The sequence below is a fragment of the Spermophilus citellus genome (assembly GCF_964194105.1).
Source record: "Spermophilus citellus genome assembly, chromosome: 17".
In the NCBI taxonomy this organism is placed as follows: domain Eukaryota; kingdom Metazoa; phylum Chordata; class Mammalia; order Rodentia; family Sciuridae; genus Spermophilus; species Spermophilus citellus.
Genome location: NC_138199.1, coordinates 73,130,967 through 73,145,488, shown reverse-complemented (window position 1 = coordinate 73,145,488; position 14,522 = coordinate 73,130,967). Strand labels below are relative to the sequence as shown.

At 58.3% G+C, this 14,522-nt stretch overlaps 2 protein-coding genes across 3 annotated transcripts in view; one reads left to right on the top strand and one right to left on the bottom strand.

The window, feature by feature from the left end:
• Positions 1-4,245, top strand: part of RECQL5 (RecQ like helicase 5) — a 33,568-nt gene extending 29,323 nt beyond the window's left edge. Inside the window, exons 9-19 of one of the 2 annotated variants that reach the window (XM_081271673.1) lie at positions 113-212; positions 366-402; positions 534-592; positions 670-743; positions 1,128-1,221; positions 1,497-1,631; positions 1,948-2,483; positions 2,652-2,742; positions 2,964-3,188; positions 3,400-3,469; positions 3,568-4,245. In XM_081271673.1, the coding sequence (XP_081127799.1) occupies positions 113-212; positions 366-402; positions 534-592; positions 670-743; positions 1,128-1,221; positions 1,497-1,631; positions 1,948-2,483; positions 2,652-2,742; positions 2,964-3,188; positions 3,400-3,469; positions 3,568-3,668 (1,522 nt within the window). In that variant the 3' untranslated portion in view covers positions 3,669-4,245. Of the gene's footprint in view, positions 1-112; positions 222-365; positions 403-533; positions 593-669; positions 744-1,127; positions 1,222-1,496; positions 1,632-1,947; positions 2,484-2,651; positions 2,743-2,963; positions 3,189-3,399; positions 3,470-3,567 lie in introns of both variants that reach the window. The other variant, XM_081271672.1, reaches the window with a different exon arrangement.
• Positions 4,246-4,371: 126 nt separating this feature from the next.
• Positions 4,372-14,522, bottom strand: part of MYO15B (myosin XVB) — a gene marked incomplete at its 5' end in the record, with an annotated part of 31,177 nt that continues 21,026 nt past the window's right edge. Inside the window, 30 exon segments of the mRNA XM_081271676.1 lie at positions 4,372-4,724; positions 4,902-5,042; positions 5,158-5,291; positions 5,427-5,560; positions 5,895-6,010; positions 6,207-6,352; positions 6,500-6,596; positions 6,690-6,767; positions 6,866-6,960; positions 7,065-7,180; positions 7,267-7,340; positions 8,480-8,556; positions 8,982-9,054; positions 9,145-9,208; positions 9,369-9,520; positions 9,920-10,089; positions 10,180-10,291; positions 10,490-10,631; positions 10,706-10,824; positions 10,988-11,106; positions 11,217-11,292; positions 11,867-11,926; positions 12,113-12,225; positions 12,670-12,889; positions 12,995-13,082; positions 13,165-13,414; positions 13,489-13,587; positions 13,744-13,825; positions 13,994-14,185; positions 14,286-14,401. Coding sequence (XP_081127802.1) covers positions 4,665-4,724; positions 4,902-5,042; positions 5,158-5,291; positions 5,427-5,560; positions 5,895-6,010; positions 6,207-6,352; positions 6,500-6,596; positions 6,690-6,767; positions 6,866-6,960; positions 7,065-7,180; positions 7,267-7,340; positions 8,480-8,556; positions 8,982-9,054; positions 9,145-9,208; positions 9,369-9,520; positions 9,920-10,089; positions 10,180-10,291; positions 10,490-10,631; positions 10,706-10,824; positions 10,988-11,106; positions 11,217-11,292; positions 11,867-11,926; positions 12,113-12,225; positions 12,670-12,889; positions 12,995-13,082; positions 13,165-13,414; positions 13,489-13,587; positions 13,744-13,825; positions 13,994-14,185; positions 14,286-14,401 — 3,515 coding nt within the window. The 3' untranslated portion in view covers positions 4,372-4,664.

The following is a 14,522-nucleotide window of genomic DNA, read 5'->3' as shown; positions in this document are numbered from 1 at the left end:
TCCATGTTGCCCCAAGCTTCCAGGGCATGAAGGACATCATGTTCCACCAGCAGCCTGAGTGGTCAGGACAGAACCTCAGTCCTGAGTTGCTCACAACCCACCTTTTTCCTAGGTATGATGAAGGTTCTGGAGGCAGTGGTGATGAGGGCAGAGATGAGGCCCACAAGCGGGAATGGAGTCTCTTCTATCAGAAGCAGATGAGCCTGCGCAAGGTGAAGGAGGTGGGGACTCAGCAGGGAGTCAGTGACCCATGCAGCATCCCAGGTGGTTCTGTCTTCACCCTCTAACACCCTTCCCTGGCCCTGGGTGGGAACTGTCCTACAACAGAGCAGGATGCCTCATAGGCCCTTTATGCCGTCTTCCAGGGCAAAGACCCCAAGATAGAAGAATTCATACCCCCAGGTTGGTACAGAAATGTTTCCAGGGGCTTATGGGCTGTGCCCTGGGTTTGGATGGTGGTTGCCTTATTGGGGTCTTCAGGGACTCCAGAGAGCAGGAGGTTGAATGGAAGAACCCATCCTTCCTCTCCCCAGATGAAGATTGTCCCCTGAAAGAGGCTTCTAGCAGAAAGATTCCTAGGCTCCCTGTGAAGGTAAGAAAGGGGCAAGTCCTCACCTGTCCCCCAGGGCTCTCCCCTGAGGCCAGGTGGCAACTCCCCTCTCCCTACAGGCCCGTGAGCACTGCCTGGGTCTCCTGGAGGAGGCTCTGAGCAGCAACCGCCAAGCCACAGGTTCCAGCAATGGGTGAGTGTCCTGAGATCTATGGGGCCAGAGCAAGAGCCAGCCTTGGGGACAGAGGAGATCTCTGAGCACTAGTTCCTCAGGAGATTGTGGGCAAACCCCACCCCCAGGCTCATTTGGGCAGCCCCTTGTTATATCTGTCCTACTTCAGAGTCACCCAGTCCCTACAACTCCCCCCAGGGGGCAGGTGTGACCACACTTAGGGGCTGCCAGTGTCTGCTGAAGACCTGTAAGCCATAGGGTACCCAGAAAGTCCTGGTTGGAATCCCTGTGCCTATCCCCACCAGGTCCTGAAGGTACCCTGCAGTCTCTGTGTAGGGTCCAGCAGGAGATCCCAGGGAAAGGTCTTGGGCCCACCAGACGCCTTGTGTTCATTCCTACCCTCAGAACAGAACTCCAGGCCCAGGCCGTGCAGCTAGAATATGAGACATTCCGGAATGCCAAGATGGCCAACCTCTACAAGGCCAGCGTGCTGAGGAAGGTGGGCCCAGGGCAAGGGGCAGGTGGGCAGGGCACATTCACTGGATCAGGATAGGAAAGGGCAGGCTATCTGCTAGCCCACTGGCCCCAAGAGCCATTTATAAGAGGAGAGTCTGGCTTTCTGGGCCAGCTGGAGATGTTTCTAGCCAACTCTGTAAGGACTGCAACTTGTCCAGTGTCCAATTTCTTCTTGTACCTCATGGGAAAGGAAGACCTGGGCTGGAAATATAGAAGGAGCCTGTAGGTACCATGACCTCCATGTCTGTCCCTGCCCAGGTAGCTGAGATCCACAGAGCCTCCAAGGATGGACAGCTCTATGACGTGGGAGGTGGTGCCAAAAGCTGCAGTGCCCAGGCTGAGCCCCCAGAGCCCAATGAGTATGACATCCCACCAGCCTCCCATGTGTACTCGGTGAGTGACACTCTGGTGTGTGTCTGCCCCAAACTTAGGCCCAGGAAAGGCCCCACTTCTTTGCCCTCAGTAGAGTACATCCTCTTGCACTCTCCTGGTGATGCAGCCCTGGCCCTGGGTCCCCTGGAACATCTCTGCTATGCTAGCTGTGCTTTTGCCAACTGCAGCCTCTTCTCCCATCAGCCTGACTCCCAAATGATGTCCTGTGCAACTCCCACGGTCTTGAGAGCCCCACCCCAACAGCCATAGCTTAGAGCAATCAACAGTACCCTCCAGGGGACCTAGAGGTCTGAGTCTTTCCTCTTCTTCCTTACAGCTCAAAGCCAAGAGGGTGGGAGCTGGCTTCCCTAAAGGCTCCTGTCCATTCCAGACAGCCACTGAGCTGATGGAGAAGTCTCGGACTCAGGAGTCTTCCCAGCCTGTGCAGGGAGATGAGCAAGAACCCCCCAGCCAGCCCTCTGGCATCCAGGATAAGGATGTGAGTGAGGGCCTCCCTGGGCCCAAAGGAGAAGACCCTGGAGGTAGTGCTCACTGTGCAGGGCCCTCTGCTGAGAAGGTGAAAGCCTCTTCCAGGAGCAGTTCAGTCACCAAAGCCCGGGCCAGCAAGAAGCAGCAGCTCCTGGCCACAGCAGCCCAAAAGGATTCCCAGAATATTGCCCGCTTCTTCTGTCAAAGGGCAGAAAACCCACCTCCGCTCACCACAGCCCCAAGGGCAGATGGTGCCAGCCCCTCCTGTGGGAGAAAGCAGGAACCTCTGAAGACTTCAGAGAAGTACACAGAGGAAGAAGATGGACTCCGGGGATATTTGATGGACCCTCCTCAGACTGAGGCATGTCCCAGTGAGGGGCCAAGGTAAGGGCATAGGGAAGGGCAGGAGTGAGGGCACAGTAGTCATGGGGTCCTGTGGACTTTGCCTGGCAGCATCCCCTCTACTAACTGGGCCTCTGAAGCTCTGATGAATCTGTTGGGCTGAGGAGCACCTGGCCCTGGAGCTCTGATGTTGCTCTTCCCTCCGGCCAGCACCTGCCCTCTCAAAGACCAGGGGTTCCCTGAAGCCCAGCTCATCTCCCCAAAGAAGACACAGATGGGCAAGCGGCCCAGATCCCAGCAGGTATCATCAAGGAAGAAGCATGGGGGAATGGAGGAGGCCTGTGGACAAGACCAGGAGTTCTGGTCAGGGGTTCAGGAAAATCATTACTTCTTTCTATACCCCAGGAGCAGATGGGACAGGCTAGAGGGAGCCACCTGGTGCTAAGGCACAGTCTTCCAAAGGAGGGGTAGGAACCAGTGAAAGGGAACCCAAGAGTGACCTCTCACTGTTGTCCTGTCCAGGAGAACCCAGGGAGTCGGGCTCAAAAGAGACCTCGCCCCCAAGCCAAGCCCTCCATCTTAGCAGAGGTCAGGGGCAGTGCCTTGGGCAGTGAACAGGGTACCTTGAACACCCTGGCCCAAGATCCCTGCCAGCTGTCAGCTCCTGGAATTTCCTTGAAGGAGGCTGCAGATGTTGTGGTCAGATACCTGACCCCCTTCTACAAGGATGGCAAGTTTGCATCTAAGGTAGGGTGAGAAGGGGAGCTTTGCCCTCTCCAGGCTTAGGGTAATGGGTGGTTGGGGTGGGTGCCCCAGAACCAAGTGGGGCAGAGCAGGCTGAGCCTTCAGCCAACACCAGCATCTGCCCTCCCTGGGCCTGCCTTGGTCATGGCCGTGGGTCGCTCCAGGACTTGGGGCAGGTTCCTATACTCTGTTCTGTTGCCCCTCTGCCTTCTAGGAGTTGTTTAAAGGCTTCGCCCGCCATCTCTCACACTTGCTGATCCAGAGGACCTTTCCTGGAAGGACTGGTGAGCACCATCATGGCCAGGGTTGGGAGGTGGTGCGGGGGTTCTTTGAGTAGGAGATCAGGCCTTACTTATTACAAACTCCTGCCCCAAATCTGCAGTGAAGGAAGAGGCCCAGAGCCTCATCAAGCAGTTTTTCCATGGACACACCCGGTGCGAGAGTGAAGCTGACTGGCACAGCCTGTGTGGCCCACAGACATGACCCCACTACTGGCTGGACAGGGCCAGCATCCTGCCCGGACTCCATCATGGACCAGCCTGGGCCTCCTGCAGAATTGGGTAGCTGGGCCAGCCTGCTGGTGCCTGGGGCACCATCTTTCTCAGGGTCATTCCCACTTCTAATCACACCTTGCTTTGGAGATGGCCCCAGACCCTCTCAAATCTAGGCAGAGGCCAGAGGTTTGCCCAGCTTTCTGCCTGCAAAGCTTGTGGCCTTTTTTAGAGCCTCCTTGCTTCTCCTGACCCTCATGGCTGGGATTTCTGGGCCAGATGCCCAGGTTAGAAGGGGAGGGTGGTGTGACTGCTTCCAGGTTAAGAGGAAGAAGGAAGGGTCCTCTATCTTGTACTTAATAGGATGGGTCTCAGCCAGGAGTGAAGCCCTCCTCTCCAAGGTATTGGGCCCTCCCAGGTGCTCCACACCCGCTTCCCTTGAGATTACAGGTACAGAGCTATGGGGAGAGGGCAGCTGCCAGGTACCCCCCGTCCCCCTGCTAAGCTCCTAGTCAGGAAGGACAGGCCTAACTGAGATGTTGACAAGAATAAAGTCCTGTTTGTCAGCACATGGCACATGTATACACACACACACAGGCCTTTTCCTCAGGAGTTTTATTTCCTCAGCAGCTGCTTCTTCCAGGCCTAGGTTCATGCTGACATTGAGCCTGGGTGGCAACATGGGCCTCTCCTCCAGGCTGGGCAACATCAGATGCCTGGACTGAGTTCCTACAGCTCTTCCCTTCCCCAAGCCCACCCTGGAGGGAGTGTGGCTATTTTTATTCCCAGTTGAAGTCACTGTGGCGTCCCCTGCCTCAGCCTTCACCTGGGCCAACCAGGCTATGCTGTGGTGGGTTCCAGAGCAGAGCCAAGTGATGAAGTCCAAACCAGAATGGCCTGTAAGGCGGACCATCTGAAAGAGACCTGGGCCAGGCAGAAGCTGCTGCCTCTTCTGTCCAACCCCAGGCCCTCAGTTGAGGCCAGGCCACTAAGTGGAAGATATACTGTCATCCAACAGGAAGATGATAGTGTTCTGTAGCTCCTGGGCCTGCTTGGGCAGAGGCACATCAGCATTGGGCTCCCTAGCCAGCTCCCATCTGCCCCTGCCCACACCACTCCTGAGCAGTGGGCACTGCTCACAGTGCAGTGGGTCCCACTGCACACCAGGGCTGGTTGGAGGCACTCATCCTCCTTCCAAAGGGTGACTGAAGTCCTGGCCACTCACCTGTGGCAGCTCCAACCAGATGGTCTGAGGGCTGTCGGCCAAGCCATAGTTGAGTTCCAGACCAGGGGGCCCTTCCTCTTCCAGGGGACTCAGCAGGCGGAGCCGCTGCAGGTCCTTCAGGGCTATGGAGCAGCACAGTTTCTGGGGATTACAGAGATGGCAAAGCTTGGCTCTTCTGGGGTGGGGCTTCAATTCATAGTGGCAGAGGAATGGCCCTTGAGTCCTGGGCCAGCACCAGGGCAGGAGCTTTGCCCACCTGGGAGCTGGGGTCCATGAGGATGAGGTGCCTGCGGTTGAGCCCCAGGAGGGCAGGTCCTGGGAGGACTAGCTTGCTCACTCGAAGCACTACGTACACAGTGTAGCCAAAGAGGGGCAGCTGACTTGTGGCCTCTGTGAATGGAGAGGGCCAGGGCAAGGGTTCTGACTTCAGGGGCCAGGAGCCTGCCCTGCTTTGTTCCCTGGGGCAGGTAAGGGCAGGCAGACCCCTCTAGCCTCCACCCCATGTCCCCCTTGCATCAGACCTACCAATGAAGCTGATCTGTGCTTCCTGGGGGCTGTGTCCTTGTAGCTGCCTGAGCTCCTGGCCCATCAAACTCTCTATAGTTGCCATATTCACCTGCCACTGTAGAGGCTTTGGTATATAAGCCAGTAGGTCCTGCCTAGGGTACAGAGCTGAGGTCAGTCAATCTCACCACCAGTGACCACCTGGTGTAGGGCTGGGCATATGGTGCCAGGTAATAGTGCCTACTGTGGGTAAGACGAGATCATGCACATGAATGAGGTGAGGGCCTCACCCTGGAGAAGCTTGGGGTGGGGTAGAGAGGTCAGATATCCACTGCCTTGGCTGTTCAGGCCACTCTGAGTAGGGCCAGGAAGGATTAGTGGAGTGACCGTCGCCTTGGAAGAGGGAGTGGGGTAGGGTCTGGAGGAGAAGCTCAGGCTGGTGCTGAGGTGGGTGGGGACACAACAGGTGTGGGGGCCAAGCTCACATACCCCGAGGGGGGGCTCTTTCTGGCCCTTACAAGGTGCTGAAGGGCAGCCAGCCGGGCAAGTTGGTGTTCTGCCTGGGCGCTGGCCATCAGCTTCCCCTGTAGGTAGTCCCGCAGCACCTGGTGGGGGCAAGGCCATGAAGGGGGCAGCGTAAAGCCCCCAGGAGCTCAAATCCTTTCTGCCAGCAGCCCCTTCCAGCTGCCATGGATCCAGATCCTCATGGAGAAGGGCCCTAGATGTTGCCCAAGAAGACTCCGCCCCCAAGCTGTTGCAGCACTGGATAGCGGGGGGGGGGGGGGGGGGGGGGGCACTGACCTGGCCGTAGTGGGTGTTGATGTAGGTGGGATGATTGAAATGCAGTGGGGTCTCCCAGCCCAGCCGCCGGCTGTGCAGGCTCACATCCTGGTGCACCATCACTCTGTTGAGGTACTCATGGGGCCACAGGGGACGAACCAGCTCACCTACATGGGGAGCACAGGTCAGACTTGCCTACAGCCCACCCTGCCACCCCAGCACAGAAGCTACCTCCTGTGAGCAGAATGGCCCCCAGGTGAGGCTTCCTCCCCAGACCCAGCCTGGCTGCTCTTCCCTTTTCTCCCTGGACACACCTTCCCCTTTGATGAGAAAGAGGGCAAATTCTTCCACCTCCTGGGGGTCCCTGATGCCCATCTGCCCACACAGCTCCTCCAGCACTTCTCCTGCCACCTGTGCACGGTGATGGGACTGTGATGATGGGGGAAGGAGGCTGGGAGCCCAGAGCTGAGGCCCAGGGCCTCTTCCCTTGGTCCCCCTGCTCACCGTGAACATGTGGCCATTCGTCCTATAATTCACACCGCCGGGCAGGTGGACCACAAGAAGGCGGACTGCGTGCCCTTTCTTGTAGAAACAGAATGTAGGCTGAGTAACCAGCAGTCAGTCCCATACTGCCCCCTAACCCAGGGAAGCCACAGAAGGCATCCACCCACTCCCAGTACCAAGAAAGCCTTCATTTCAGCCATGGGGGGCAGCTGTTGACGCCCCCCATACTTGACTGTTCGCTGCAGGTGCTCCTGGCTGGTCCGGGCAAGCTCTGCAGAGGGGCCATGGTGAAGGAGGTCACATGTGTCCAAACCCCTCCCCAGCCAGTGGGTTCCCAGCCTCCAAAGCCCCTTCCCCTTCCATTCCCACCAGCACCTTGGCTGGGGCCTGAGTCCTGCAGGAACTTGGTCACATAGGGCATGAGTGTGGTGGATGGGGGGAAGAAGCCCGAGAGGAGACTGAGGAAGCTCCAGCCCCGAGCACAGTGCTCCCTGTGGGGCAGAAAGCCTGGGCTGCAGGTGGCTGGACTACAGTGCCATACTGCCCCCCTGAGGTCCCCACCCCTGTGCCCACTCACGGCTGGGGGTGTCCTGTGACCTGCTTGATGACCTGGCAGTACATCTCATCCCTGAGGTCCTCCTTGCTGCACAGCTGTGGAGACAAGAAGGGCAAGTAGGCAGGCCCACAGGGTGAGGGATGCGTGGGGTCTAAAGTCAGGAAGAGATTCTGCTATGATCCCAGGCAGGGGCCCAATCAAGGTGACCTCCCAGTGGTCGCCTCTCTGTCTCAGCATCTGGAAGTATATGAACAACTGTGTGTGTGTGTGTGTGTGTGTGTTGCTGGGGATGGAACCCAGAGCCTCCTGAGGTACCATATCCTAATCCTGGTCACCTTCTTTAAATTGCTTTCTTTACCTATTTCTCTGGTCTGTTGGTCATCTTTGCTGGATCCACCTGTCTCCCTGGCCTCCACCACTGTGATGTCCTGAGCCTCTCTCTGCACCCTCCCTGATGGTCTCAGGTGCCTGCCTCTATCTAGACTATATGCCCCCTTGAATCCCAGACCCCTTTAATCTGAAGTCTGAGTTTCAGACCTCACATGTCCAAAACGGAACCTCCAGAAACCCAGACCTGCTCCTCACAGTCCCTGCTCTATCCCCTTGCACCCACTGCAAGCTGGGGCAAGGGGTGTGGGCTCTGAATCTTCCCCTTGTCCCTCTGCTGCTGCCTCTGATCCTGACCTAGCACCCTCTCATCTGGGATCCTGCAGTAACTTCTTTTTGCCCTTATACCCCACAATCTCAAGCAGTAGCAGGATAGGAAATGTAAGCCAAGTCTCTCTTCAAAACCCTTCAGTGATTCCTGTCAGTACACCATCAAAGTCCCTGCTGTGACCTGGACCCATGTACCCTGCCTGTCCCCACCCCCTCCCACTTCTCATCAGAGTCCAGCTATGCTGCTCTGTCGGTGCTGAGGTGCACAGCCTTGTCACAACTGTTGCGCCCTGCTCTTCCTTCTGCCTCGATGTCCTGTCTCTGTGTACACATGGCTCATTCCTCCAGATCTCTGTCACAGAGCCTTCTCCCTACAGCAGCACTGCCCCTGCTGGGCCACCGCCTGTTGGGTTCACAGCCATGCTCCCAGCAGATAGTGGGTGTGTGATACATTTGATTGATTAAAAGGAACAGTAACCAAGGGGAGGGGATCCTGTTGAGGCGCAGGCAGAATAGAAAGAGGCCCTCAGGGCTCAAGGTGTCTGCCCAGCCTCTAGCACACACAGCTCTTCCATACCTTCAGCAGGTCATAGAGCAGGTCCATCTCCTCCTTGCCCCGTGGCTTAGACTTGTCCCCCATAAATTGCATCAGAGCTGCAGGCAGGATGAGGAGCGAGGTGAGCTGGGTTGGGGCCTTCACCTGCCATCTGATGCCTCACTCTCCAAATGCCCATGTGCCGGGCAGGGCAGCTTAACCAGGGAGGAAATGGGCTCAGGGAAATCACATGGGTACCCAAGGCCACACACAGCACAAGCTGTCAGCTGGACCCATCCACTGCCTTCCAGCCCCGAACTCCAAAAAACCCACAACCTGTGGGTGAGAACACAAGTGGGGGAGGACCCTGGGGCACAGGAACCACCAGCAAGCATGGCAGATTGGGGAGGAGCCAGGTAGAGCTTAGGGAGGAAGACTTGGCAGACTGGGGAGGAGCCAGGTAGAGCTTAGGGAGGAAGGGGGACCAGGTGTGTAGGTCCAAGGCACTGTCGACATGGGGACCCAGGATGCCCACACCACTCACCCTGGAAGCCCGCCACAGCCTGCTTGCTCATGTCCTCATCACTAAGTCTGATTAGAGATTCCTGGATGGGAGACTGGCAGAAGAGGCTCAGCTGTGGGTCTTGGACCAATGTTGGTCAAAAGGCAGAGACACTGGCCGGATTCCTCCCCACCTGGCCCCTTACCTTGGTGTACTCCACCAGGCTGGTTATGACTTTCCCCTGGGCACTGCTACCTCTCTGGTCCAACCTATGGGAGACACAAGAAAGGACAGCCCTGCTTGCTTGGCTCACCTGCCCTTGTTCTAGGCTATGGAGAGGGTAGGCATGCACCAGCCAGGTGGCTATGGGCTGGGAGTTTGGGTTGGGAATGCTGGGGACAGGCACAGGGGTTGGCCCAGGGCACTCACAAAGTGGAAGGCTTCCGGAAGTAGTGCAGGGCAAATTCTTGCATGGTGTAGTTGCGGGAGTCATTGGACAGAGAAGCATAGGCCATGGAGGAGGGCAGGCTGGTGGCCTCTGAATCATCACTGTGTGCCTGTCTCCAGGGGCGAGCAGGGCGCTGGGAGCACAGGAAACCTGGTGCCACCTGAATGCCCACTAACCTGTCCCCAAGGCCCTACCCAGCCCCAGCCCCAGTCCCAGTCTTGCCAGACCCAAGAGGAGTAACACCAGAAGCCAAGAAAGTCGAGACTGTTTATTGAGAATCCTTGATAGCTGTTGAAATAAGCACCATGTGGGAGCCAGAGGGTTAGGTCCAGCCCCTGCTACGGGAGGTTTACAGACTTGCTGGTTCGGAAACAAGGAAAGAAGGCAAGAGAAGGCAGAGGGGACAGCAATGCACCAAGCACTGACCACCAGGCCACTGGAGGGCACAGGAGGCAGGCAGCCGCTGGGGCAATCACACTCTCCTTCTTTGACTCTAGAGAGCTCTTGCCTCTGCCTCTCCTGTCTTTCTCACCTCTGAGGCCCTGTCCCACTGAGTGGGACCTGGCTCTCCCAGCTGAGGCTGACTTTTGCGCCGCCAGCTGTTCCTCTGCTCAGGGGAGGGAAGGTAGGGAGCAGCAGCCGGCTGCACCATGTCAGCAGGAAAGAGTCCAGATCGGCCCCCAGCAGAGCCAAACTGCCAGCCTAGAAGGCATACCCAAGACAGTGGCTCACCCAGCTGGCCGCGCCAGCTTAAGCAGGCTTCGCCAGTAGGATGCCCTCCTTGGGGAATACCTGGCTCTAGATCAGCCACTGGCAATAGTTTGATGAGGTCCCCACGGTGGAAGCTTAGGAGGCTGTGATCATCAGTGATGTAACTTCGCAGGGCGATGACATAGCCGGAGTCCTGTGGGCAGGTGGGTGAGCGAGTCAGAAGCAGCAAGCCTGCCCACCCCGCCTTCTCCCCAGTTGACCTCCCCCTCCACCCAGCACCCTGGAGTTCCAGGGATCCAGCCTAAACTCCCAGTCCCAGTCCAGGGAAGCCAGAGAGGCTGAGATACAAGATGCAGGCTGCCCTCTGACCCAGCACCCGGCCTGCACTTACCTTCCTGAGTTCACTCAGGAACTGATCCACTATGGCCTTGATGGCCCTGGCCCGGGCTGTGTGCAGCACAAGCTGCTCGCTCTTCAGAGACAGTTCTAGGGTGGAGCTGCCCTGGCACTCCACACCCAGCACCTCGGCAAAGCTACATACAGATGGAGCATGAGCTGGGGGTCATCTTGCCACCCCACCATCAGCCTAGGCTCCAGGCCAGCCCACCTGTATGAGCAGAGTGTCTTCAGCTGGTCCAGGTGAAAGCTGGGGCCTTGGGTCACCTTGAGCAGTTTCAGCCCTCGGTGAGAAACACCTAGTAGCTGCACGTCGCTGCCACTCTCGCCCTGCCAGGAAGGTGGGTGGGTCAGGGACAGGCTCCTGGAGCCTGGCACTGCTCATTCCCTGGACCTGCACTGGGCCACTGGCACACCTCCCCCAGCACTCATCCCGCCTGTGGAGGGCCCAGACTCAGGGTGCAACCCTGGCCCTCCCCACAGCCCCACTGACCGAGACAGGGAAGATGCGGGAAAAATAATTGGCCCAGTTGTCCCGAGCGGCCACCACAATGCGCTTCTTGACGCTGTCTTCGACAGTGGCGAGAGAGTCCAGGCCCACCTCCAAGTCTCCTGCAGGCAGGTCCCTGATCTCAAAGGGTTCCTGTGACCATGTCCTCCCTTGGGGCCAGCCCAGCCCCTGGCACTCTAGCTCCCGGATTCCAGTGTCCCTGCACCCATACCCAGCAGGTCTTTCATCTTGTGCCGCTCGTCCTGGGAGATCCGAATGCAGGACTCAGCAAAGGTGTCCCTCAGGATCTAGGAACAGAGCCAAGTGGTCACCACCACAGGTCCTGAGGCCAGAGCCCACCTCAGAGCAGCCATGGACATACAGGGAGGAAAGACTGGAGGGCCCAGTGGAGGACCAGGAGGAGTCAGGAGGGACAGAGGGCTCCCCAGCCCAGGCAGCTCCCTGCCCCTTGCCAGCAGTCACCTGCTCTCCTACCCTTCGTCTCTCTGTCCCTCCCCCACTGATTGCCACTGTTGGGTCAGCTGAGGCGAGCTGCCCTAAAGGAACAGAATGTGGCCAGAGGGAGAAAGGAGGCTACTTTTTGGGAGCAAAAGCACAGCCCTAGGAGCATCCATAGGTGGCAACACAACAACCACCATTTATGAAGCACCTACTGTGTACCAGGACCTCATTGCTAAAACTAGGCTAATCATGGTCTCTACTCTGTAAAGGACTCTAAGAGTCAGGGCTGGGCACACAAGAAGTGCCACTGCTATTATGCCCCTCACACGGGTGTTAACCCAAGCTAGGAGCTGGGCTAAGGGCCATAGGATGCTGTCTGGCTGCAGATGTGGCAGGCTGGCAGGCGAGCCCAGCCCTCACCTGCTCACAGAGAAGCCGGAGGCAGTAGGGATGGCTGAAGTTCTCCCGAGGGTAGAACACCTGGAGGAGAAGGGGAAAGAGTAGAGACTGGGTGGGCCTGTGTCCTTCCCAGCCCACCTCTGCCCTTCCAGGCACAGACTGGGAAACCAGCCCTGAAAAGGTGGGTCATGAGGAGTGCCAGGTCGGGATCCCCAGCCCAAAGAGGCCAGGCCAAGGCCCACCTCTGATGCCCACTTTGATGCCCACCTCCTTGCGTAGGAACAACTTCCAGGGGGTGCTGGCATAGGAGAAGCACACACTGCCAGAGGGCACAAGGAGCTGGGTGGAGATGCCCCGGTCCCCCATGGGCTCTGACAAGACTGTCAAGGGAGGATACAGAGCTTCAGGTGAGGGGCTGCCAGGGCCAGAAGGCCAGGGGTTCAGGGAGGGAGGACCCTTGTCCTGCCTGCCTCCCTCAACCCCCAGCTGGATTACTCCTGAACTCAGCACCATCTCCTGCCTCCATTTCTGGCCCTAGATGTCCCTGGTGTCCCTGCACACATCAGTCATGTACACTGAATTCCCCACAGAGCTGCCAGGTCTGCATCCTGGACAACACCCTATGTTTGACAGTCCCTCAGTGACAGGCCCAGGGTTCCTGAGCCCTGCCCGGGGAGGGAACGCGGAAGCTGGGGCTCCATGGCTCCAAAGTCCAAAAGCCCAAGCAGCTGACCTCAGCTGTGTAGAGATGACTTCAGCCATGGGGTCCCCAGAGGCTGTTGACCCGGTGAGGCCCCACTGTACAGGGGGATGGGATTCCTTACCGCGAGGCTCTGCCAAAGGGGTCCTGGGCTCCTCGGTTGAAGGCAGTGGGGGTGCTGGTGGCAGTAGGGGTTCCTGGGCAGTGGGAAGGTTTAGGCCAAACAGATCCCGAAGGGGCCCCTGCTTTTCCTTGATGGAGTTGGAGGGCCCAAGCCGTGGCTGGGCCTTGGGTCGGGGAGCCACAGCTGGTGGTGGGCCCTTCCCCAGGCTGGGGGACAGAGTCTGGGGGGGACAGAGAAGGCACAAGAGCTGGGTCAATTGGCAAGGCTAAATTCACCCCACGAGTAGATCAGACCATGCCCTGAAGAAAATAGACAGGAAACTCACTGAGGGGGGCGAGTGGGCACCATTGATCCCCAGCTTGGCCAGAGCCTCGTCTTTAGGGTCATTTTTCTTCAGGAAAGTTTTGAGGGGCCTTGTAGGAGAAGCAAGAGATCACTAAGTCTCTAGGGAAATTTCCTGAGAGAAGCAGGCCAGCCATCACTCCCTGGGCTGACCTGGTTGGCTGCACTGGCACGGGCACAGGGCTGGGGCGGCTCTGGTACATGCGGATGATGTTGCGAATTTCCTTGCTGGGTTCTGGCCGCTGCGGGGTGGGGCCCAAGCTGCGCACCATGGGCCCTTCACCCTGGGCTGGCCGTGCTGCCTCAGCTGGCTCAGCCTCAGCCTCTTTTGCGGCTTTGGCTACACCTTGTTTCAGTGGCTTCTTCACTGAGACAGGAGGAGGAGGGGAAGAAGGGGACAGCACTGAGCAGCAGAAGAAAGAACATTAAACTCTGCACAGAAAAGCAGGAGCCCCAGGCCCCGTCTGTCTGCCCCACCTGTTCCTGTTTCCTCTTCTTTCTCCTCTGTCTCCTCCCCCTGGGGGATCTGGACCTTGGCTGGAGGCTTCACCATTTTCACCTTGATCTGCTGCTGTCCTGTAAATGCCCCACACAGCCTTCTTGTCATCTATGCTTGCCCAGCAGCTCTACCGGGGCTCCCCGGCAGGCCATACTGACGGAGATCTGGGGGCACCCTTCCCCTCCCCTGGCCAGTTAGAGTTCCACATGGACTGCCACCCTAAGCACCCTCACCCATCTTCTGGAAATAGTCCCGTTTCTGCTGAAAGCTCTTAGGGCGCTGGGGCCTGTCTTCAGCCTCCTCTGAGGTCTCCTCCTGGCCCAAGGGAGAAGCAAACTGCAGCCCCAGCAAGCACACGAATCGCTCACGACCTCCCCCTCGGCTCCCTTTCCCAAACCTTCACACGCACCCAGCCCATGTGTCTCAGCCCAGCATCTTTGGACCCTCTCCAGGCCTTGTATCCACCTGGCCTTCATTCCTCACCCTCAAGCAGGCCCCTCCTGCTTCCAGGTCATGCTCTGGCTTTTCTAGGGGAATAGCGGGCTTCTTGGGCTTGGGAGTGACAGCGGAGGGCGGGGCCTGGGAGGCAGCCCCAGAGGCCTGGGCTTGGCGTTGGCGCTGCTGGTTCTGCTGCTGCAGGGACAGGCTCATGGCCTGGGTGGTCATCTGTTGGGCCTTCAGGGGAGGGGTGAGAGGCCAGGTAAGAACCCAGTGTGGCCCCCACCCCACACACCCATCCTCCCCCAGGCAGCCCCATGGGCCCTGCCACTCTCACCAGGATCAGCGCCTGCTGGTTGATGAAGTTCTGCTGCTGGATTGCCAGCTGCCTCGTGTCCAGGCTGGGAAGCAGGGGCTGCGGCTGTGGCTGTGGCTGCGGTGGCACCATCATGGCTACAGGGGCAGCAGGTGGCCAGAGCAGGTGAGTGCCACTTGTGCTCTCGGGACTCCTGGAAGGCCCTTTCATGCTTCAATCTCAAAGCTAGCTGCTACAAGGGACCCTGATGCCCCCTGC